The sequence below is a fragment of the Pezoporus flaviventris genome, unplaced genomic scaffold, assembly GCF_033815535.1.
Source record: "Pezoporus flaviventris isolate CSIRO_AGI_PZ_B2104156 unplaced genomic scaffold, CSIRO_AGI_Pfla_v1 ptg000031l, whole genome shotgun sequence".
Classification (NCBI taxonomy): domain Eukaryota; kingdom Metazoa; phylum Chordata; class Aves; order Psittaciformes; family Psittacidae; genus Pezoporus; species Pezoporus flaviventris.
Window position 1 is genome coordinate 54,503,811 of NW_026892579.1, and position 26,521 is coordinate 54,530,331.

General features: G+C 40.2%; 1 protein-coding gene across 4 annotated transcripts in view; it reads right to left on the reverse strand.

Moving 5' to 3' along the window:
• Positions 1–26,521, reverse strand: part of FZD3 (frizzled class receptor 3) — a 63,184-nt gene that overhangs the window by 21,114 nt on the left and 15,549 nt on the right. For 3 of the 4 annotated variants that reach the window (XM_061461120.1, XM_061461121.1, XM_061461122.1), the window contains 2 exons: positions 8,443–8,639; positions 5,879–6,896 (listed from right to left, as the gene is read on the reverse strand). In XM_061461120.1, the coding sequence (XP_061317104.1) occupies positions 5,879–6,896; positions 8,443–8,639 (1,215 nt within the window). The remainder of the gene's footprint in view (positions 1–5,878; positions 6,897–8,442; positions 8,640–26,521) is intronic. The other variant, XM_061461123.1, reaches the window with a different exon arrangement.

Sequence of the window (26,521 nt, forward strand, 5' to 3'; positions counted from 1 at the left end):
TTTTGGAGGGGAGAGACTGCAGAAGCCCTGTAACCTCTCCTACCCCTTCCCCCCAAAAAAAATTCCTTAGAATTTTGTAGTAGAAATCCTAACAAAAATATCCACTAAGAGCAAATGTGACCTCTTCAAACAGATAATGAATTAAGCTAGGACACAATTCATTTGAATGTCCATTGAATCGCTACAGAAATGCCCATTTCTCTGCTTCTGCTGGAAAAGGAGGCTAGGATGCCTGGCTCATATAGAAACATCTGAAATTAGATAAATGAGTGCTGTTTTCAGTAGCTGTTCTTGATTTTCACGTTGTTTTCATTCTAATTTAAGCCCATTATTTTATCTCTGAAGGTTTACTGGTTTCTATGAGCTCAAGCCCAAAGCCAGCAAATAGATGAGATACTGAAGTCAACACTGAACAAGCACAGAGTCACACATTGGTTAATTTCTAAATGTACTCATCACTACATTTACTTCTGGTTTTGGACTTAGGAATCTACCTGGAGTACAGTGCAGCAATGCCTGAGCAAGCCTGGATGGATATTCGGCATCCAGCACAAAACTGAGGTCCTAATGAAAAATAAAAGAGTTTCCAATGCAAAATCAGAGTTCGCAATTTGTTCTCAACTCTCTATCTCTCCCTAACTCTCAACTGCTATCAGATCTTCCCCATCAACAGTAAATCAGATGTGCTATCCACATCTGTTTCCACTCCCTTAAATAATATCAAAAAGATAAGTAGGGAGCACTACCTTCACTTAGCAAGTGAGCACCAAGGTCTTCTAAGCATGTGAGGCTACATTAGTAGAGAAATTATGAATATCAGATCACAAGTAAAGGTAATTCATACCACTTAGGTTCATTTCTCATGGACTCCCACTAACGTAGCGGATGTCTTTGAAATAGTTTATTTTTTCCTTTTTATTTTGTCTTTAATAACTGAATTAGATGTCTCTCCCATCAGCACAGCACCTAGCCTAGCCCTAAAGCATTTGTGGAAACTGTGCAGAATCTATTTATGTTTGGATTTCAGAGGAATGAATCATAACCCAGGATCTTCTTTACTTTACAGGAAATCTGTTTTTGTGGTTCAGCCCAAGAAACCTTCCCAGGCCTAAGCTACTTACCTAGTACAATTATGGGACTACAAAAAGAGGTAAAAGCTTTTAACACCACACTCTGTCATCCCAAGAAAGCAGACACATTTCCTTATCTTGGGAAGATGACAGTTACCACTTTCTTCCACCTTTGAATGTTTCTGGCTTGCTGCATCCTTTCCCTTTTCTCTGTGTGAGAAAAGCTGCATTGACCATTTGAACTCCTACTTTTGTAAGAGAAACAGCTTCAGAGACAGACTGCCAAGTATCTATTTCACTTTTTAGCCAAATCCATCCCCGTTTTGTGACATATTTTCACAGATTGGGGCAGGTCACTGTGTCCCAGTTTGCCTCTGTAATTCCTAAGAGGAACAAATCTACACCACTCTCCTTGTAAAACACCATGGTGATTGGAGGACAAGAATATGTTTTGGTTTTTTTTCCCTTTTACCCTACTTTTTGCCTTACACCAGCTATATCGGACATGAGATGTCTCATAGAAAGCAACTTACAGCTTTTATGGCACCAGGAATTCAAAAACCTGACTAGACATGGTCTTTGGCTGACCCTGCTTGAGCAGAAGGGTTGGACTAGATGATTTCTAGAGGTCCCTGCAACCTGAGTGATTCTGTGCTTCTGTAAAGTGAGTGCCCAAACTTTTATCCCTGTCCATCATGACATCTGAATTAGTTGCCACAGCATGACAATTCCCATCAACAGAAAAGGTAGAAATTGCAAAGTAAGAGGAAAGAGATGAACTCTGAAAGCATTGGGTCAGGACTGCAGATGAAGCAGCCAGGCCACACTGGGAATACTGTGTTCAGTTTTGGTCCCCGTTCTACAAAAAAGATGTAGATGGGCTGGAGAAGGTCCAGAGAGGGTCCACAAAGATGATCCAAGCACTGGGCAGCCGTGTGAGGAAAGGCTGAGAGAGCTGAGCATGTTCAGCCTGGAGACAAGAAGGCTCAAGGGGAGACCTTATTACCATATTTCCAGTATTTAAGGGATGGCTACAAAGAAGATGGAGACTTCCTGTCTACAAGAAGTCACATGGAAAAGATGAGGAGTAATGGGCACAAGTTATTCCTGGGGAGATTCCAGTTGGACATTAGAGGAAAATTTTTCACAATGAGAACAACCAGCCATTAGAATAATTCCCGCAGGGAAATGATGGACTCCCCAGTGCTGGACACTGTTAAGGTTTGGCTAGACAGGGTGCTGAGCCATCTAGTCTAGGTCATGCTTTGCCAAGAAAGATTGGGCCAGATGATCCCTGAGGTACCTTCCAACTTGGAATTCTGTGATTCTATGAGTACCAAGAACTTGTTAAGAATGGTAGAATTATTACTGCTATGATGATAACCACCCTGAACAGCAACAGGAGGATGCAGAATCTTATTCCCCAAATGTCCCTCCTTGAGCCCAATATAACAAGAATCCAACTCTCTGTTCTAAGGCTCTGCCCTCTGAATGACAACATGATATTGGTAGACCCATCACTATTACATAGGGGAGCAGAAGGAGGAGCGGCACAGCATGTATTTTCAACCATAGCAAAAGAGACGACTAGATGTGATTAATTTATGATTGGATTGTGTCATGCTTCCCTGATTTCTCCCTTCATTTCTGCATTTTACCTTGATGTAAAATCGTGCTATACTCTCATAAAAATGATCATATATGAGATAAAAGTCTGACCTGAGAAACATGTCATGAACACACCGCAGTTAAAACGCTACATTTCTGATGGAGGTACCAGATTCTAAATTAATTTCATTTTCCGCTGCATGAACTCATCTTGCACAAAAAAAATTAATCCATTTTTTGAGGCCAAGTGTGAATCCATTTTTTAACGCAATGAATGAAAAGTGGGATAACAACATAAAACTCAGCTCTTCATTTGAATATTACTGTGCTGGAAATTGATCACAAAGGCACTGGTCCCACTCTAACCCCCTAACCCTAACCCTAAAAAGAAGAATGTTCCGACCTCAGTGAGAATGGAGATGGACGGGTTAAGAAATTTTTAGGCCACTGTGAGCAGATATTTCACAAAGTAATAATGGCTGGAAAGGTGACACCACTGCAATTACTGCAAACAGTCCTGGCATCAGAAACAATACAAATGATTATTTGTGGCAACATCTTAGTCAATTTGCCACCATCCATATTGAAATTAGGATGCTCTAATATAACAACCTTGATTTTTTAAACTAAGAGATTTATCCAGGCTGATACGAAATGCAACTCCCAGAGTTCTTACTCTCTCCAACCTCTCTTCCCCTCCTTAGTCTTTCCCAGAAACCTGGAGCACTGAGGACACTGAGAGGAAGGTAAGGTAACAGGAGCTCCTTTTTGCCCTGTATTTATTCCTCAAAGAGATTGAATACTGGGATAGTGATTTCCTGTCTTTGTGGCAAAAATTTTTATTTCACAAGGAAAGCAACACATGCTTTCCAGAAGTGTTCCAGAAAACATGCTGTCCCACATCTGACAAATAACCATAATAATACACAGCCAGGTCAATCCAAGAAATATCTGGGTAGCCAGAAATCAATACTGAAGCATAAAAGTTCTTGTTGCTTCCTCCATTTTGGGAGTATTCAACCCTTTAGGTAGTCAAAGAAACATGATGTCTATTTTTCATTTTATCACCAGCTGCTGAGGCTGTCTTTGGTTTAGCAGTAGCCAGGAGAATCTGCAGCAAATGCTTAACCCCGTGGTACCTCCTGTGAGCAGCAGCCACCCAGGAGGGAGGTAGGAATACATGCCTCTAGCAGCTGTGTACCCAAACCCCTCATTAGCCACTTTCCAGAATGAGTTACTGTGGCATCTTCCTCTGATGGCAAAAATGATGCAACGGTTGAATGGACTAATGAATTCTTAACCTCAGATTTGCTGGTGTTGGCAAAAGAGGGCCTATGCAAGCAGCAAATACCAGCTACCACAATACCGTGTAAGTCTGGCACGTAAAAACCTTTGTCCACTGTGGAATCAACAACAGCTCTCATTTAGGATAGTCTAATCTCAGAAACTGATATTCAAATATTTGAAGTTAAGTAACATCAAGGCTTAGAAAAAGTACGGTTTTATTTTGCAAGTGAGTGATACTTTCCACAAAGCTTTACATTTCCGAGTAATTTGCTAACATATTTCACTAGTATGATCTAAGGATAAAATTATTTTTCCTCGCAGCTTTGGAAATCTGTTTCAGTTGTAAGTCTGGATAGTTTAATTAGGAAAGCATGTTTAGTTCAATGAGAAAAAAAAAAAGATGGGCTAGACAAAACCCCCTTCTAATACTCTCTAGGGTCTACAGGTCCTTCAACCCAATTTGATATGAAAGAAACCATTATTGTTCTTTTGACTCCCGCTGAGCCATTACAGCAACGGTTTTCTAGAGACTTGAGTAGCATTTACTACATAGCTGCATTATTCCACTAGCCGGAATTTTAGACATCACATGTTTCAAGGTTTAACATAGTTTTTGTTCAACATTCTCAGAATGCAACATCTTTTTAATTTTATAGATTCTTAGACAAATTCTGGATTGCCACACACTGCGTATTTGAAATTAACTGAGAGAAAACCTCATCTACCTCTTCATCTGTCTTTTTAAGCATCAGTCAGTTTAACATATTAAAAACTGTGGCAGTGAAGACTTAATCAAGCAAATGAAACTGAACACACCCACTGACAGATATTTCCTGCCATAAAAATGCTCACACATTGGATGGGAGGGAAGGGTCACACCCTAATAAAATCTAAGAGACAAAACATTAGAAAGGGTTAAAAGGTAATAAAAGCTATCAAATCAAGCTATATAGGCTAAGCCAAACCTTTAAGTGATATTTCATTGCATTAAAATGTGAGGTCTAATGATCCAGCTGGTCTTTTAACTACTTTAGAGCCAAATATTAACTTTTTTTATACCCCTGTGTGCAGCTATAGAATATAGGCTTGCTGTACAACCTTCTTGAAATAAAGTTGCTTCCAAATAAATTGCAGAAATCAGCTGAGCAATAACAGACCAGAACCCATGTGCCATTTGGGCTCAAAAAAGAAAAGTAGGCTTCAAGTAATTAATACTTACAATATTTTCTTTGCAACTGCAGCAGCATAATACTGAAGTAAACAGTGGACAGTTTGATATCTAGTGCTCTTAGATGCTTCTGTTCCTGTGACAACCCAATTAAATTAAGCAGATAAGTGTAATCTTCTTGAAAAAAGAAAACAACAAAGCTGATGAGCTGTACACTCTGGTTTTCTTCAGAAGACACTTCAAGCAAGATTTTATATGGATGTTTCTGACACATGCATAGACTGCTTTAAAATGAGCACAGAACCTCTAGGCTAATCAAAGCAATAAAACTGTTACAGATGAACAAGAAAAATAGAAAAGCAGTAATCAGGGTGACGACAACTCAGTTGAAATGCCAAAATTCCTTCAGAGCAAAACTTCTAACACACCTCTAAGATCAAAAATAATCTTGTTAAGTCCTGTTCTTGAAGTTGGTTTAAAATAACATCATTATATCCTGTACGGGTCCCACACAGCCCAGAAACTCTGTAAAAAATACCAAGCTAGCTGATGCAAGCCTCCAATTTTCCAGTAATATCTACTCTTCCAGAAGGCCTAATGCATGATCCAAATATTTTGAGTATGGTAAGAACATTCCATTGTAGGAAAAGCCACACTTTCAATTGAGGATGACAAGTAAGTCTTAACATATCCCCTCATGACCCATTTTCTGCACTCCTGAATATGTCATTATTGGTTTCCTCACCTGATAGGGACACGGGATGTGATATTCTCTGCAGCGTTCTTGAATCCACGTCGTCTCCCACACACCTCGATAAGCCTGCTCATAGAAATAGCAGCCGATTACAACCAACAGCGGCACGAGGTACAGAACACTGAACACACCAATCCGGATCATGAACTTCACTAGTTTGTCCTGGTTCTCTTTTTCTAACGGGATTTCAATGCGAACCCGATTGAGGGAGATAATGCCAGCTAGCAGAAGGGAAACTCCAACAACAACATACAGGCAGAGAGGTGCAAGTACAAAGTATCTTAATGCATCCACATCATAGAGGCCAACAAAACATACGCCGCTAATATTGTCACCTTCAATTTTATTCATTGCTAAGAGGATGATGGTCAGAGTTCCTGGAATGCCCCAGGCGCTGGCATGGAAGAGCAATGCTTTCTTCTCGATTGCTTCACTGCCCCATTTTGGCACAGCTGCCAAGAACCACGTGATGGTCAGGATGACCCACCAAACGCTGCCAGCCATGGTAAAGAAATAGAGCACCATGAAAAGCATGGTGCAGGCTTTGTTGTGAGAGCCCTGTGTCACTGTGGAAGCCTTGTACTGGGCAGGGCTAGATGCGTTACATGCTACCCGGTCTTCAAGAAGAAAGCCAATGAAGAAAATTAATGACACCATCATGTAACAGACAGCATAAAATATTATTGGTCTTTCTGGATAGCGAAATCTTGTGACATCAATCAGGAAAGTTAAAAAAGTAAACAAGGTAGCAGAAAGGCAGACGATGGAGATCACTCCGATGAAGTAGCGAGCAAAGGAGAGCTCTTCATGCCGAAAGTACATATTTGGGCAAGGAGGAGAACAGTCCCGTACCCTCAGGAAAGAGTAACCGAGATCAGGGTCTATTTTCAACTCCCGAGGACACCAAAAACCATAATCCCTCTGTACTGCCATTGGAGTGTCTTCTGTGGGCTCCCCAGCTAAACTGAGGTCAACAAGACGAGGATATGGCTCATCACAATCTGGGAATCTAAAAAGTAAGAAGATAATGAATTACAAGAAATATACACATACTTTGCAAATACTAGTATCCTTATTTATATACCTGACTTTAGACACACTAACTGAAGTGAAAACAAATACACTCCAAGTAACACAAAGGTAATCTTATGAAGTACTGACTATGTGTAAACAAACTCTAGAACTCATTGTCCCAGAATGCAGTGGATGTTGAAATAATAAAATAGGTTTAAAAATAAAATGGAGAAATAAATGGACCAATTGAGGCTTTAAGCATAAAGGTAAGGATACAAAATCCATCTCAGGAAGTCTATAAAATTAGGATTCCTTGGACTGTGTGTCCAAGGAAGCACAATTCTGTAGAACATTTAAAAAACTTTCCCTAAGCAACTCTACCAGCTGCTATCAGACAGGAGGTGAGCTAGTTAAACAAAAATTCCAACCTAGAACCACTACTAGCGTTCATAAATAGAAATGATTCGGAAGATACTTCTGTAATTAAGTAAATCTCTGACTGGAGGCTAAGGACTGCTGGAGATGCGGTCTGAAGTCTTGAAGGAGGGATTCCACACATAGCTGCCCAGTTCTTTCCACTGGTGGATGTTATCTAAGCCTTAGCAAGAGCAGCACAAGCTAAGCACACCTGCTCCTCTACCACCATCCATATTCTGGCACAATGGCACTGATGCAGCACCAGCAAAGTTTCAGGAGTTTTAGCTCTGGTTTTGACATTTCACTGCGTGGGCCTCACTGAGGAGATAGGTGGACCTACAGCGCGCAGGCATCTGTTGAGAGGATGGAGTTAAAGCCATCTTTGATCCAGATTATCAAGGCCAAGAAGCATCCCAACACATTTTTTTGCTAAAAGAAGTTTTAATTCTCTTCAATCCAACCATAAGAGAAACTATTTCTTCTTGTCTGTGCTCCTGCATTTTATTAGCTGTTAGAGTCACTTATAAAAAAATAAAGCCTAAAGATATTGTTTTCAATTTCATGTATATCCTGTTTCAGATAGATTGGAACATCATTGAATACTTTTCTATAAAGTTGTTTGTGTAATGTAAAGCTGAAAACATCTCTTTGTACACAAGCTCAACAAGAGGCTGATGCTCTGAAAACAGAGCTTTGAAATTTTATACACTCACCAAAACCTGCCAGCTCCCTCTTCAGAAAAAGACACTATTCATCTCTAGCATATGGAATTTTGCCTCTCAAGAGAAATTTATTGCAGTATCACCTATTAAACTCTATAAAACAGATCAGCATAAATGACAAAGAAGAAAACTAGATGGGTATATTCATTCATTTAAGAATATGCATGTGCAGTTTGCTGTAATTGGCCACCAAAATTTTCAACTTATCTCTTGTGCAGATGACAGAAATATGAACTCAGTTTCCAACACTGGAAACAGGCTGTTACACACATGGAAGGGAAAATAAGAGCACATGTAATGGAACGTATTTAAAACTGTCTGTTTCAGATCATAAAACATCCTGGATCATACTAAAATTTTAGCCTGGGATTCTGAAAAAAAAACAACTCCAAATCTGCTCACCTGGTGCACTCCATATCCTCAGGCCAAGAGACCCCAAACATCTCCATGAGTTTGGAGCACTCACTGTATGCTCTTTGACAAAGTCTGCGACACGGCAGAGTGACACGGCCATACTCCATGCACACAGGAGCGTAGAGGGCACACAGAAATGGCCGAAAATCTCTGGAGCATTCCAAGTTCACCATTGGATGAAATGGCTAGAAAATAAAAAGGAGAATTTAACAGCTACCAACAGCAGTCTTGTAGAACACTTCCAGTGTTGGGGCTTTCACAGTCATAACAATGACCATCTTTTTCTGAACCCTGTCTGCCGGAAGAAGTGATCATCATAACACAGCACTCACATATTTTAGGAAGACAAGCAAAAGAGGCTCGGGGACAATGACAGAGATTCACAAGGGACATTTAGGGATTTGATTTGCATTAAAATCAGTGGGAATTAGCTGAACACCTCTGAGGATTTAGGCTTACCTTCACACTCTCCAATAACAGTCATATAAACTTGACTCCATTTAGTATTTCTGTAACTGACACACATCATTAATTGCTAGCTGCTGATTGAGTAGGATAATATGAAAAATTGGCAATTGGTTGATGAGATTAGAATCTGAGGAATGTTAGATAATGCAAGATTCCTTGAAATACAGCCTATAGCCTACTGTGATCTTTCAAATACTATTTTCAGATCACACCATAATAACTGTAAATAATCTCTCCTGAATTTCTTCAGCAGGGCAGTATTGTTTATATCTTTCTACAAAACGCAAACACAGGACATTTTCCGTTGTGATCTTCCCACAGCATCTCATCCAGCTGAAGAGAACCCATCTGTGAAAATCTCAGTTCTATCATCATAACATATTTGTAGAAGGAAAACAGTCCCAACACAAATGCTATCATTGTTATATAAATTCTTACACAGAGACAAAACTTTCTAGCTTCCAGAACAGGGCTGTAATCACAGTGAAGTCACATTAAGGATGTAATTTCTTCACTAACCATCAGAAAGCACTGTAAAATCAGAGCCTGACAAAAATGAGTCAGAACAAAATAACTGGTGTCTTATGCTACTGGGTTGCTTTATAGCACGTGTGAGTAATGGTGATAGCAACTCCTTGGAAACCCTGAGAGAAAATCACTGACAATTGGCCAACATACAGCTGTTCTTCAGTGTTTCTGAAGATGAAAAAGAAGGGGGAAAAGTAGGATATGCATTTAAGTCTTAATAAAAACTGGTGCACACTGATAATCCATGTGATCCTCTTACTGTCCTGTGTGGGTTCATTTTGCTCTTGCTTCTTATGGCTTGTCTTTAAAACTCTCCAGGAGTCAATCAATATCTAATTCCAAGTTTGTGTGGCACCTACCAGTATATAAAGCCTCTCCATATCTTTGGATATTACTATAATGTCAATTCTATTAAGAGTGAAACTATGGGATATTTAAATATATGGGGAACTACAGAATAAAACAGAACAGTGTATGAATGCTCAGTTACTGTGTTACCTCCATACTGGAGAAACAGCAGTGACATTTAAGAAAGCCTTTTGTTTTCTTCAACTTATACTTCAAGTCATAGCTTGAAGGGAAAAGGTGTCAGTTGTTTGATCAATGGCAATGCTAACATAAGATCTGTTCTGGAGGGATTTTTGTTAGAAGTCCATTTTCTTGATACTAGAGTTTCCTCTTCTCCACAGATGGGCAGGATTACAGAGCAAGACAGCTAAACTTCAGAATTTGTGGTGCAATAGCAGAAGCACAAATGAATCTGCTGTATATATACATAAAACCTAAATCTTATTATAACTGAAGCTGAAGGATAGGCTGCAGAAAGATTACATTTCAAAAAGCAATTTTCTGAGATGTATTTTAAACCAATTCAATTTTGTTTTTTTTCCAAACTATAGAACAGAACAGACTCAACAACAAAAAATAGGTCATCTTCTGTAGCAATACAAATGACAACTACTAAAACTGATGAGGAAAAGCTTCACATTTCAGTTCTTCCTTATCATAGAATCACAAGTTGGAAGGGACCTTAAAGCTCATCCAGTCCCAGCCCCCTGCCACAGGCAGGGACACCTTCCGCCAGACCAGGTTGCTCCAAGCCCCATCCAGCCTGGCCTTGAACACTGCCAGGGATGGGGCAGCCACAGCTTCTCTGGGCAACTTGTGGCAGGGCCTCACCACCCTCACAGGGACTAACTACTTCTTCCTAAAATCTCATCTCAATCTCCCCTCTCTCAGGTTAAAGCCATTCCCCCTTGTCCTGTCCCTACAGGCCCTTGTCAGAAGCCCCTCTCCAGCTTTCTTTTTGGCCCCTTCAGGCTTTGGAAGCTGCTCTAAGGTCTCCCTGGAGCCTTTTCTTCTCCAGGCTGAACAAGCCCAGTTCTCTCAGCCTGCATCCTTAGCAGAGGTGCTCCAGCCCTCGGAGCATCTTCACCTCATTTCTCATCCAATTCTTCCTATATAGTTCCTTAGCTCTGCAGAAAGTTAATTTTCTGAATACAATACACAACTATACTGTGATTTTACTGATTTTTTTAAAACATCATTATTATTTACCAACCTGATTAAATTCTCTTCAGTGCTGTGCATTTTTGAAAATGTTGGCACATGACAAGAGAACCATGAAATTTGGCAATAGTTTGTATGAAGCCTTCAGAGCTACTGACAAGAAAAAAATAAGCAATAAATGGAAAGCTTTTACATTTACAAGCTTGTTGTTACTCAGGGAACACCTATTTGTCTGCAAGTTTATTTCAGATACATACATGTCATTGTTTTTAAATAATTATTGCCTCTAACACAGTTAAAGCTATTGTTTGACAACAATCCAAGAAATTGATTTTAGGTCATTGTGACACTGACATGACTGGAAAAGCTTAAAATAATAGTCTTTTTTTATTTGCTGGAAAGGGAAAATAAAAGGAAAACTCCACGTTTATCTCAGGAAGTGTTTAACGTTCCTTCTTTTCAAAGAACCATCAGAAGAAGAAAATGAAGTTATAGTCTTATGAAAAATTGCTACCAGCATAATGCTTTTCCCTCTGAAAGTCTTGCCTCCTGCCATTGCAGTTTTGCGTGTACCCATACTGAAATTTCAAGGTGTCCTGACAAATCCTCTAATACTATGTTTTGATACACCTTCCATTAGGAAAAGGTGTTTCCAAAATTTCTCTTTTCCTGCTACTGCACCTTCATTAAAAGATCCATTTGGTTTTGGTTGGTTAGCAGAAAGCTGTACCATTTAGAAAGATCCCAGATTATCTCGAGATAGGCAAATAAGAAAACTGCAAAAAGAGCTCCAGATCATGGCTGAAAAGCAGCAAAGCAAGTTCAAGGGAACAGAGATGCACCAGTATTTCCTTGTATGCTGTTGATCCTGCTATGGGCAGGTGGCAGTTGTAATGGCTTTCAGCCAACTCCAAAAGACACTGGGCAATGTGTCCAAGGGAATATTGGAACAGAGACAGGACGCATCCAAAAATGGGATGCAGATGGTGCTCTTTGGCAACAGCTTCAGGGTCTGAGAGAGCACTCTCAGTAAGAGCAGCACATTCCTGGGCTGCCCCCTTCAGCAGCCTGAGGGCTGAGTTACAGGGTGCTCAAACACTCAGGAAGCACCAGCTTCTACTAGCTAAGATACCAATTGTTTTCCAAGAAATCCACATGGGCCTGGATGATCAGGCACAAGATCTGTCCTGTCTTGGGCCTGACAGATGTGACACCGAGTCTATGTAGAGCCTCACTTCCTTCTGTTGTAGCAGCTGGAGCCTGGGATGAAGATGCTGAAACACCCGAAGTTAACACTAGTGTAACTGAATCTTCACTGACAAAGTCCCCTGGAGGTCACATTAGCTGCACTTAGGTTTCTTGAGAGCTGCAGGAAACAATCTGGTTTTGAGCACGGGCTCAGGATACTCCTAAAACCACAGTACAGATGTATTCAACCCCACCAATATGGAAGAAATACACTTAAGTAAGGGTAATTTAATAAGACTATTCTCCTAATGCTGGCTGTTCTGTTTCTTGGCAACTGCAGGCCTCTTTCCCACTGTTTTGTCTCTCAAAATAACAACGGCAGGCAGACAAAAACCCTTAGGAATTATATCAAATCAGTGTATCTTAAAATCCCGAAGAGGCTAAGCTAGACAACAGAAGAATTAAAACCCCTTACAACCACTCCTTGAAATGCAGAAAAAGATTTCCTTGGTTTCAACCAGTAACAGCAGCATTTGTGCCTGTAAGCAGCTCAGTCTCTAAGCACCCTATCTCTAAAACTATCTTACCCCACTGCAGCTCTAAGATGAAAAGTCACTTCCACCTACTGATGATGTTGTTTGCTATTAAAAATAAAGCCAGGGAGATTAAAAGACTTTTTTTTATGATCTTGCCCAAGGATGCAATACAAGTTATGACATTTAGCCCTACACCACTGGTGCCTAACAAAAGGCTCTCTGTTAAAATGGAACATGCTTTTGAAGAATGCCTATTGAACAACGCAATGTACGGAGGAGAAAGGAAGAGGACAAGGACAAGAGAAGATGTGATAGCCAAACTGATTTCAATAATTCCAGCCAAGCCCTGGTTAATCTGAGAAAGGAAAGAGATGTTTAACAAGAATCACAGAATGGTTTGGGTTGGAAGGAACCTTAAAGCTCATTCAGTTCCAACCCCATGCCACAGGCAGGGACACATTCCACTAGACCAGGTTGCTCAGAGCCCTATCCAGCCTGGTCTTGAGCACTTCCAAGGATGGGGCATAAGAGATAAACTCTTCTCCACTCCTGAAGGTACTTGAGTATTTAAAATATGCCAGATAACAACTCTACAATTTATCTGTACTTGTATGCTCATGGGTCCTTCCACCTGTAAGAACAATCTTTATGGCAATGTAAATTTCTTCACAGCCAGTGATAACAGCAGTGTTACCAACCTCTTTGTTCCCTCTTCCCCAGGATTTTATTTGCTGATAGCAAAGTTGCTTTCAGAAATTTCCTGATTCCCAGCAGCACAGCTCTAGCTCCTTCCCTCCCTAAAATTCCTATCTGCTGAAAATACCTTAATGGCTATGGTCTAATGGAGAGTAGAAATTTCCTTCTTGCCTTTGGTTTTCTTTTGGATTATTTTTTTTTTTTTCAGGAAGGAGGTGAAAGACAAAGGAGAGCTGGAACACCATATGTAGATTTTTCTTTGCAAATAATTTTTTAAACAAATTCTCTCTTTGGGTCACAAAGTCAATAAATACACTGTGGAACCGCATTACAGCTTCAGACTTCTCATATTACTGAGAGATGAGAAACCAAATTCTACCTTTTATTTTACACAGCAATAGCCGTTCAGCTGGCTGTTAGTTGGGAAGTGACATTATTGCAAGATTTAAATAGAATTATTTTGATCTTTCACTATTCTCTTTGTTTATATAGTCCTTTCTTTTAACAGAGAACTCAAGAGGAAGCATTCTCATCAACTCATAGGCGGAAGGAGTTTAGTTTTCTTCCCTCAGGCTCATGGGAAAAGAGTGATGCTATGACTATCAGTTACTGTTGTAATTCTCTGGTGGAAGCAACTGCCTCTGGGCGCATCCTGTCTCCGGCCAGCCACAGGATCTGCTCTTCCTGCCCTGTACTGCTCAAATGTTTGAATTTAGCTTGCTATTCATTAGGAAGAAAACTTGAATTGTATCTGTATGAAGTGCATGGGCAATAGTGCTTTTCAGGCTTCTTCCGAGGAGAACTGTAGAAGCTGTTGCTAGATTTAATTCTTTAGACAATTGCTAGTGGAACTGAACATGCAGCTGCCTCCTGCTTTTGACGACACATCTACTCTGACTGGCTGGCTCTCACAGCTCTGACATTTCATGTGAATGCTCTCTAGAGACCATTACAAGCAGAATTGGTTTCCTTGAGACAGTGCAAATTCATTCTCTAAGGGCTCTGACACAGATGCTCCTCTGAACCTTGCTGTTTGCTGGAGCCCATAGCCAACAGACATGCTGGTACATAAACTCAACCTGAAAATATTTGTTGTAAGTTCACATCCTGAGCTGAACAACTGCTGTAGTACTTACACTGCTGAGGCTAACTTCAGCTGAGGACATACTTGAGAGTCCTGCCTTAACCTTGCTGGTGTTTCCTAAAGAAGATGAGAGAGTGCTCACACAGCAGAGTGATCTGCAAAGAGCAGTGTTCTGGGGCACTAACTTCTTCAAAAAGCTCCAGAGCTGGATCTAACATAAAGCTACTTCTTTTCCCACTCACTCTGGCCATGAGTTAGACAGTGGCACATAAGGAATGGTTGCAGAAAGGGCCAGAAACATGCAGTCAGGTGTGTAAGAAGTCCGTTTCTTCTGGAATTAATCCATGGTTGCTCAACTTAATGTGACTGTGGAACTGCAGTTTTATTGCACAGACACTTGATTCTGTTTTCAAAAGGCAACAGGCTAATTTGCCCAAGCCTGCTTTTAATGCACAGTGCCAAGACAAATTTAGCGTGGAATACTTAGTATAATGTACATTCAAAGCTTACCTCACCATTAACTTCCTTGTCTGGAGAAACTGAGGTATACTTTTTTTGGTAATTATTTCTAGCTTTGCACAGTGAGGCATGTGAGAAAAGCCAAATGGGGTCACAATTCTGGCTGCCTGTTAAGCTTTTCTCACCAGCATGGAAAAAAGCTATTCTCACATTATCTGTACAGACCTTTATGAACCACATAACCCACAGGCTTCTGACATCCCATGTCTCAGCATTTGAGTTAGCTGAAAAGATTATGATTGCAATGAGGATTAAATTGAGACTATATTACTTTATGAACTGGGAAGCAAAAAATTTTGTATTGTTTTACCTTAGTACTGAAAGTCTATGTCTGCATTTTAAATAGCTATTAAGTCATTCCAACAATAAAAATGTCAAGTAATTAGTATGGTTTTAAACAGTATTTTCTCATGATAGACAATCACCCTGCTATTATTCCCTTTAAAACCTAAAAACAATTAGTTTGCCTGTCTTACTTGTGAAAGGGCAGCAATCATGCAAACCATCCTAAGCTTTCTGGTCTGTAAACAGATAGCCAAGGTTAACTACTCAAATGCAGGAAAAGAATGTAAGATAAAGATGAAAGTAGTTAAAAGACAGCAAAAGACATTAATCTCTGTCTATATGACTAAAAACCAAAGCCATCTGCTCCGGTTCCTTGAAGAGGTCTCCTGCTTCATTTTAAATTCTGAAGTTCTTTTGGAAGACACTGAAAAGATGGCATCCATCTGTCAATTTGAACTTTGCCTAAATGTGGTCTTTCTGTTTCAGGAACTGATGAATGCAGATGGGTGGTCCTAGTAACAATTTTTATTTGCAAGAAATGTTAGTTTTTATAAGGCAGCTGAGACTGCTTGGACTTCCTCCTTCCTCTCCATATGCCTGCTGTGATGGGCTTGGGAGAATTCCAAAGTATCACAGAGAAATATATAGTCCTCCAGACTGTATTTTAGGTACTATGAAGTTAAGATGCTATGAAGCACACTTGCCTGGGCAAGCAGAATACTATGGGGCAGGAGCTCCAAGTCTTGATAAAATAATATTTTTCATTCAAACAACACATTTGTATCTCCTGCAGTTACAGAGAAAACCTTCCAAACACAAACTGAGCATGATCACTGCTTTGATACCTGCCAAAAAAAATGCTCCAGTTGTCACTGCGGGAAAGAGAAAGATACCCATTACGAGAAGTGGAGCATCAGTGATAACAGCCTTTTCTTTTCCTCACCTCTGCCACTGCAGACTGATCTGCATGTCAGGGACTCAGAGACTATTTCTGCCAACTCAAGGGAGGTCTGTCTCCTTGAAAAATAACACGAGTGAAGAGTATAAACAATTCACTGTTGGAGCAGTGCTCAAAAATTTATCTTGCTGAGCAAGGGAGGAAAAGCATTTGGTATGACGATTTGTTGGAAGACTTGACTCTAACTTGAAAGCACAGAATGGAGCCAGTAGCCAGATCAAGCTATTCATTGCTTATAAAAAAGTGAATTTCTGAAAATCAGAAACATAAGGAAAAATACAAATAAGATCACAGCCAAGATTCAATCAGATTTGCTTCGCCTTTTCGCCTTTTCTTATTTTACTGCCATTAACACAGAGAATGACAGTGTCTGCCACATAATAACCAACATTAATACCCTGCAGAGTAAAATTACACAAGTTGGGTTTCTAAAATACAATGAAAGCAATACTGGACATTCCTGCTGAAGAAAATTTACTTTTATTTTTCAAAGGCTTGATGACTTCTGCTATTTCATTTGTGACTTCACTGACTGTGGTTTTTTACATAGCTGACTTAGCAGAATATCTAAGAGAGCTTAATACTGCACACCAGTGCAGACTGTGTGAAGCTCCGTATTTTCCACTGGGATGAGGATGGAAGGAGGTTTCTGTTTTCTCGATTCTTCCATTCAAGACAAAGCGCTTCTTGACAGACTAACCAAGAGAATCTACAGTATGCTGACTCCCTTAAAAGTAAATGTAAGCTGCGGCATTATCACCCTCCTCCTCTGTGGCTTGGAAATTGAGAACAAATCACAGTTTGTGAAGTTGCACTTCAGGGAGCAGTTTCACAATGGGCATAACTTTATCGACCCCTGCCCTCTCCCTGCCACCAGCCTCCCTTGCACTGACTTGGGTTTAAGATCGATTTAAACTGTCCATGAAACTAACCTCAAATCCACACGTGCTGTATTTGGACTATTAGTAGTGTAAAAAGTCAGGGTAAAGTCCTGAATACTGAGAATTTAAAGTGTGAGCATCTAAGTAATCTTTCCTGTGTAATACACCAGGGTTGATCAAATCACTTTTTTCTAAACTTTTTTTTTTGCTAGTTTATCTCCTTAATGACCTTATAATAGGTTTGGGCAAAGTCTGGTGCCAGGGCAAGAGGTGCAAAAGGACATTTTACAGGAGGACAAAGAACAGGGCACAGCTAAGCTGACCTTACAGTTAGTTACCATTGAACCCTCAGGATATCCAGTGTGTTCATAACCATCTAAAACAGAGTTCAGCTGACCTGAACGCAGCCAGACCCCAAAAACATTACAAGGATATGCTTAAGGTAAACTCTTGAGTTTATAGCCTTAGCTCCGCAACACAGAATACTAAGACCTCTTGCTAAGGCAGAGAAGAGGTGTTGATGCTGTTAAAACCCAGGAGCATAACCTTTCACAGACAGACAGCTGCAAGAGAAAAAGCTTGCTAAATGAATTCAGGAAACTCTATTTGCTACTCTGTTGGCAGCCAGTCCGCTGTCAAAATTCTCTCTCAAAATTCTCGTACTAGCCAAACACTTGGTTTCATGTATGAGAATACAATGGCAGAGCCAGATGTTGTAATAAGCTTTCTGCTTGAGCTATGAATATCAGTGTTCTCAAAGAAGGAATTACCATTCAAGAACTCTCATGTCTTACCTGTTACATTAGGATGAAAATCTCCTTGGGCATAGGCTAAATGACTTAATTCTGCTCCTATGAAAGCCCATAATGAATCTAACCTAAATACTTCAGGGAATGATCTTGCAATATCCACTAAGGCTACTGTGTTGTAACGTACTATTATACACACATACAAAAAAAGCAAAACTGATGGTGCCAAAAGGCTTTATAGACACGTTTGAAACTTTTCTGGAATCTGCCCAATATTTATTGTCTAAATTGAAAATCAAAGGAATACTCAGCTAATACAATAATGCATCTCTAACAATGGAAAAACTAGGGGGTTTAGTAGATAATGGCTTGGAAAGAAGCAGAGCATGACACTGATCCAATAAAATTATGAACATAAATAATATGATGCAAATTGAGGTAAGAACATAATCTGTTGGATCAACGCTATAAAAATTATGCTGAAGAGCAAGTAAAATCTATCTCTAAAATGAATGCTAATAGTTCAACAGCTGTGTCTTAACTAACATTACAAACCATCTGTTACATCTACATACCAGCAAAACCATACACAGAGACATACACACACATGTCAGCAGTTGGATAGAAGATCTACATTTTCAGACCTCAGAATTAAGCATATGACCCAGCACATACATACATACGCATACATGACACAGCAGTGTGTGCTTTCAGCTTAGAAAGCCAACTGTGTCCTGGGCTGCATCATCAACAGCGTGACCAGCAGGTCAAGGGAGTAGGGCCTGTAGGCACAGGACAAGGGGGCATGGCTTTAAACTGACAGAGGGGAGATTTAGATGAGATCTTAGGAAGAAGTTGTTCCCTGTGAGGGTGGTGAGGCCCTGGCATAGGCTGCCCAGAGAAGCTGTGGCTGCCCCATCCCTGCCAGTGCTCAAGGCTAGGCTGGACAGGGCTTGGAGCAACCTGGTCTGGTGGAAGGTGTCCCTGCCCATGGCAGGGGGTTGGAACTGGATGAGCTTTAAGGTCCCTTCCAATCCAAACCATTCTGTGATTCTAAGATATCTCACAGGGCAATATGTAAACACATGGTATCTACTGGCTTGACAGATATTTATTTTATTTCCCTCATGCTTAATTGCCAGGAAGGCCACACTATCAGTCCAGTATACCGAGTTGTCTTTTGGTATAGCTAATTCTAGAAATTAACAGGTTTCACATGCATAAAGAATACAGGACAGTTTTCCTGGATGTGTGGCCTCCACTCTACAAGCTTTGCGGCCCTGCTGTCCCCTACGTGCATTCACTAGAGCAGAAACTATCCCAAAATAAGCTGCACTATCTCAATTCAACAGCTTTTTATGCCTCACTTTACAGTTACTCTGCTACAGCTGTTACCATGTTTCTTCTCTCTCATTTACCAATTACAGTTTTCAGACTACTTTGATTGTAAAGATTCTCAGGGGATTATATCTGGGTTTGCGATTATTTTAAGCAATTTATAACACAAGAAAAGTAAAACTGAAGTACTTAGTACTCTTTACATGCATTAATTGGGTAGACGTGGGCAGATGATGCTATAATCCAGGTTTTATTTAGGAAAATGTGTAGATTTACCTGAAAGCTTAAGTGAAAAAATAACAGATTGTATCTCAGTGTTACCAGGGACTCCATGCAGAATCATCCTGTATTGTTGTTCTTACTGCAAGAAAGTATAATAAAGCTAGGCTGAGAAAGTTGGGGCTGTTCAGCCTGGAGAAGAGAAGGCTGCGTGAAGACCTCATAGCAGCCTTCCAGGATCTGAAGGGGGCCTACAAGGATGCTGGGGAGGGACTCTTCACTAGGGACTGTAGTGATAGGACAAGGGATAACGGGTTAAAACTCAAAACAGGGGAAGTTTAGATTGGATATAAGGAGGAAATTCTTTCCTGTTAGGGTGGTGAGGCACTGGAATGGGTTGCCCAGGGAGGTTGTGAATGCTCCATCCCTGGCAGTGTTCAAGACCAGGTTGGACGAGGCCTTGGGTGAAATGGCTTAGTGTGAGGTGTCCCTGCCCATGGCAGAGGGGTTGGAACTTGATGATCTTGAGGTCCTTTCCAACCCTAACTATTCTATGATTCTGTTACCAAAATCAAAGGTGACCTGGGGCTAGTTGAATCTTGGGACCAGTTTTCTATGTTTTGGTATTATGTATTAAATTATTCCTGTGTGCTGCAGACAAACAATGAGAAAATGAGGCTTTGGGGGAAGTTTTCAGTCTTTGGAAATTTTAGGAGATTTTTCTACCATTGCTTTAATTCTACAGTGAGTCTATACATACTGAACAAACCTGACTCCATTTACTGGGATGGCTTTTTTAACTTTCAAAAGAGATTGTCCATCCCAATATTTATTTCTTCTACCCAATTACAGAATTACAAGAGGGCCACTCACTGAACAGGCCTCACTACTTCATCAGACAGTAACAGAGCAAAAAAGTGAAGACTGAGAAAATCTCAATTGACTCTAACATATTAAATGAAAATTCATTTCTGCTCTTAATAGAAGCTTTAAGGTAATTAGCTGATGACTTCAATCTTTAACCACTCTTAAAAAACATGTCTGAACACAGCAGCTATAAATTAAAATTGAAGATTCATCAGGGGATACTGTCCCTCCCCTTTAGTGCCAAGTTAATGAGGTCACAGATGAACACTGCAGGGGAGGACAGGGAAAAAGAATAAAAAGTAACTGCAATTGTACAGCACTTTTCCACGTAACAGAAGGCTGCCACCCGCCTCACAAGCATCTGAATGACCAATTCTGAAAGTCTCACCAAAACGATCAAATTAAGAATAAACCCAAACTCCCAAAGTTGATTTTTCTTCCCTACAGTTAATAATTTACCAGATAAATATTTGACGGGAATTCCCACAGTGCCTCTGCTTCTTTGTTTCTGCGGCACCCTGAAAGCATGCTTGCTTCTCTCAAAATACATTAAACAATATTTTGCCCTTAAAGGTTGAGAATTTTCTCCCAGTGAGGACAGAAGCCTTTGCCCAGCTCTCTTCCGTATCACTAACACAGTTTGGGGAAAAAATTGCTCCCACAGTGTATCCTGCATGTCTTTGAAATGCTCCAGACAACTAGGACAAGACCTCACACAATAACAGGATTAACAAGACAGTGGGAGGAGAGAGGGGACACGGATGGAAAGAAGTAAGGGAAGACAAAAAGAATACGCAACTACTCTGTGAGGCCCCTACACAGGATGATAGACACAAATTCTTGTCTAGTTAAACAGAATGAAGAGCAGCAAATATCTACAGGTACTGTGGACAAAGTACCCCTTCAAAACACATCTCAAACAGTACATGACACAAGCATTGTAAATGTACCCTGTGCACCAGGTTCTGTATGGAATACACTGCCAGAGGGTTTGCAATGGGGGACTGATGCAGAACGGAATCAGTGGGATCAAACTATAAAAGAGCAGGTCAGATAAATAGGAAAACTGCATGAAACTGCTTGGAGATGTAAGCATTTGAAGGGGATGCAAGAGACGAGAAGGGTGCATTTTCCCACCGATTGCCTCTGAGTAATAGCCCAATGCTGCAAAATCCCTTTTTTATATATATATATATATATATAGGGATATATATATGGATATATATATATGTGTGTGTGTGTGTGTCTAAAAGAGACATGGAGAATGCATTTCAGCAAAGACCAGGTGTGGAGCTATAAGGCAGGGAACTGCTGGAAGCCTGCTGCAATAAGCCCCGTTTGGTTACCCACAGAAGGGCTCAACTGTCAGGCCACTGGAGACCAGCCCCAGAGTATTTCTGCTCTCAAGAGCCATCAGAAGGTCACATAGCAGAGCTGGTCTTCCAGCTCCCTTTGTCTCTTAAACCTGAAAAGCAGCAGGATGGGGTAACAGACTGGAGTGTATGTACGTGCATTTGTTAATATAACATGGTAAGTTCTGCTCAATAGGTCTTTGTGGATTTCACTCATACTTGGCTACCACCTAATGGATGAGGACTAACACCTAGAGATCAAAACCACATTATTTAAGCTGTCCCACTGGCTCCTCTCTGATGGGCACAACAGGTTATGTTGGAGGAATCAGCTACCGCTGCAGGAGAACCATGAGCCACAGATCTCTTACAGGTCCGGCTTCAAGTCTTGAGTCCCCTCCGTGACCCTGCCTACTAACAGCAACTAGTACAAAGTGGGAAGGGAACCAAAGCCTAGATTTTAAAAGCCTGGAAACTTACAATTTCCAGACAAAAGCATCCACCTCCCATTGTGTCAGAAAAAAAGTAACTGATGGATCTGAAGAATTATGTCACCTTTTTGTGATACCACTTAATTAAGGTTATTCTGAATAATGGAATAATTTGCCTGTAGAGAAAGCAGGACTAAGAAAATGTCAGTGTCTAGTCTCCAGCATCTGAGATGTTTCAGTGTTTTAGCCACAAGATCTTGTAAAGTGTAAGAGGGCAAATCTTCAAATCGAACCATTTAAATGGTGTTTCGTCTACATGAGGCAAAGACTATTCTTTTGTGAGAATTTGACAATTTCTGATTCAAGAAGCTACAGAGGAAAATCTGAAGACAAAGTGACTTCACTGCTCTTTAACCAATTAGTATCAAACTTTAATATTTAAAACATCTGTAAAACATGCAGATAAAATGTCCCAAAAGGTATTTACTACCACATGACACAATTTTGTTTTCTTGATGTTTTTTTCTTTATTATTGACAGTAAGCATCAAAACTGAAATCCAAGGTCAAACTTTGTTACTGAGTTCTTCCCTGCAGTTGTATTTCCATATTGCACCTGCCCAGATCAGACCTTGACACTACAAAGGTAAAATAAGAAACTAGAAAGAATACTCAAGAGCAGGCATTCAGCTAATGCAGCATAGATTCATCCACTCCAACGCAGAAAAGCCTGCACAGCTGTTAGATAACTGACAGTATGATTGAATCATTATGAAGGAAAAAAATGTATTGTATGGAAGTTTTCAGAGAAAAATATTAGAAACATGAATGATACGTCTGACCTGTGAGGGGAAGAAAGCTAAATGAATGGGTGAGCAGCAATCTCTCACTGAACTTAAAAATGCTGCTTCTTGCTCAGCATCACAAACATGACAACTTTTGTTCTATAAATCAAGAAACAGGGAGTATAAACAAGTTTACAAATTGAAAGCAACTTTTAAAAGATAAATTTCAGGTTTCTACAACACACAAAGATGAACTCCAAGGAGCCTTCCTCCCTTCCTCGTTCAAATTCAAATGAAGCAGCCCTTTGTGCTTCTCTTCTCTTTTCAAATTTCCTTCCTCGTCTCCATGGGAACCCCCTGGCTGACAAGCCTCCGAGCAGAGCAAGAGGCCAAGCCGAGCAAGGGGTGTGAAAAGGGGAGAGAGTCAAAGGGCAGAATTTGGCTCGGGAGAATCAAGATGCCAACCTTTGTCACCCCACAAAGAGGGGGGGTAACCATAGGAACTCACTCCGCAGGGCAGGGGTGGAGAGGAGGAGGGACCAGCATGGCCAAATTCACAAGATGAGAAACAAAATACAATCCCTGGACCTAGGGTAGGGAAAAAGAAAAAAGTCTTACAAATAAAAAAAAAAAAAAAAAAAAGAAATAAAACTTTTAAGGACCAAGTATCCAACTTCACACTGGTTTTAAGACCACATAATTGCATCGTATTAATTTATATGCAAGCAGAGAGAAACTGGGCAGATCTGATTTGCAAGTCTTACACATTTAACGTGCTCCTGAAGAGATGCTTAATACCCCTCTTGCCTTTGATGGCCTCTGAAGATGTTTTCTGAATGCCTCACAATAACTGGAAGCCACACAGCTTCAGGATTGCTACTGAGCTACAGCTTCAAACATGCAGCGCCAGTTTACACTAATAGTTCTGCAGATAGTCTTGTCATTATTGTTGCTGCAAGAGCAATCTGACAAAGCAGATTTACATACAGAATATTAACATGCCATTGCACTCATGTCTTCATAAAGATATAAATATGGCATAATTTTATTCTTGCAGCTTGTAAAAGAGACAGCAGGAGGATGAAGCATGAAACAGCTCTATAAAATCACAAGTGATACATAAAGAAAAAATACGGTCCAGTTGTTCCCTGTATCTTCAGCACAAGAAGTATGGAACATAAAAACAGCAGGTGGAGCATTTGAAGAGGAAAAAAACACAACAGCAAATTCTTCATATGATGCCTTTAACTTAGATAACTATTTGCCACTGTTTTGTTTGAATGCTAAAATAATGTATGAGTACAGGAAGAAAACTGATGCATTTTCATAGAATCACAGACTTCCAGGTTGGAAAGGACCTCAAGGATCATCTGGTCCAATCTATCTTGGCAAAATGTGACCTAGACTAGATGTCCCAGCACCCCGCTAGCCAGGGGTTCATAACATCTTTGTCTCTGCTGATGATGCCCTTGCTGATGTTCCCCAGCATCCTGCTGGCTTTCTTTGCTGCAGCTGCACAGTGTTCACTCTTATTGAGCTTGTAATATTTTAGAACAATGCATCAAAGGTTACTAATGCCAGACATCATTTCCAAGCCACAGATCACTGAAGATGGAAGAGCAGACTGGGTAAATTTCCATGACATACCTGACCTGCTCCATACAGCACCTGCTGCAAGCCACCACCGGTTGACAGAATAACAGGCTAAACAGACCTCTGGTCTGACTTTGTATCACTGTTCTTAGGTTCTCACATTTATGCATCTCCTCCCCAGCTTCATTTCTACTAGCCTGTTTGTCACACCAAACACATTCTTTTAAAGAGTATTTTATTGCCTTGCCTGTCCAAAGCATTGCAAGATTGAATAATGAACTCAGTTCAAGAGTACTAGGTTCCTCAACCATTTTGCAGCCTACAGGCTGCTTACATTCAGTACCAGTTTGGTGGTAGATGCAGGACAACCTACTGGCTCCATTTCCTTCAGAAAGTGACAAAACCCTCATGTGTTTCCATCTCTTAATGATCAGGAAACAAAATGGGGAGTAAGGTGGAACAAATGAGGCACATGTGAATTTAAGATTTGTCCTTTGAATGTTAAAAACATGCTTTGTTGAATTATTCTTCTCATACCACAGAACACAGGAGCTTCACAGCCACACAAGAACATCCCACTGATACAAAAATAATGCAAATCCATAAAACCTAGCCTAACTTTCTCTAAAATCACCACAAATGTTTCCTGAAACAAAGAAGAAAGCCGCAGCCATAGGAGCAAGACAATGGTAAAATTTACGGTAACTGCTCCTTGGTGCTTATTACTTCATACTTATTCTCAGTCTGTTGTGGCTTTCTTTTTGAATTCAACTATCCTATAATTGGAACCATTATCACACACGAGAGAAAGCAAGAAAACCCCACCACTTCAAATGACCAGCAGAATAAAAAATACATCCTAGCCAAGCCACACAACTTTTAAGTAGTAGACAGTTATTTACTGCCTACTGCCCAGGCAGTCCCTGCCCAGGCTTCGCACAAAAAACACTGGTAAAAGACTGGCAAGTTGAAAGTACAGAAAACTAAAGAGCTTCCAACCTGTTACATCAGCTCACAAGTTATAACCGAGATACCTAAAGAATCTTTGTATCAGAAGATTGTAAAGGGGAAAAAGTCTAACTTGGACAAAACAGAAGTGTTGACTTGATTCTACAACAGACATGCTCAGTCTCTGCCTTACAAGAGACAGAATCTCATAAATATAAGTGCAAAATACAAGGTAGCTATTTCCATACCAATACAGCAGAACTATATCCTCTAAGTTACACACGCTACTAGATATAAAGCTAAGTCTACTCACTGTACAAATACTAACCTGTATTACTACAGCATTTATATACATACACAATATAAACATGTTTCTTGTCCCACAGCAGCATCATCTGAGAGAATCAACTGGCTGATTTTGATTAAGGTAGAAAAAAGCATACAAAGACAGGAATGAATGTCTGTATGTTTGTAAGGGTAATGGTACACAGCAAGACCAATATCCCCTTAAGGCTCTGGCACAACATTCTTCCGCCTCTGAGTTTATGCTTGCAGTTATAAAGCTACAGCTGACTACACAGCACATTGTCATTTAACTCTTCAAAAGAAATTCATGCGTGTTCCAACTTTGCTGTTAATTCCTCTTTAAGCCTCCAACAGATGCGGCAGAATTAGACACACTGCAAAGCTATTTGTCTTTATGACCCTGAAAACAAGCCTGCTGTGAATAGATGTTGATTAAGATATAGGTCTTTTCCTTTAAAATGAATCATTACATAAAACTAATGTTTTTTTCATATGCTTTCACAAAACTATTAGGCTAAACTTCATTTCCATATTTCTGGTTGAACCATCATTTGGAATTAATCTTTTATTCAATAAAATATGAACACTGTGGCAGAGGTCACCTTCAATGCACAGTCATTTATGGATTTAACAAAAACCCCAAACACTCCCTCTCCTCATCTTCTCTCTCACTACTGATCTTCATTTTGAAAATATTCATGTGGCATCTTGTTCTTCTTGATAAACATGAAAGACTAGAAAAGAGTATCTCTGAATTTATTCTCTGGAGCACATATGATAACCAGACAAAAGAAAGGAAGGGTTTCTAACACTTGCTATCTAGTTCTG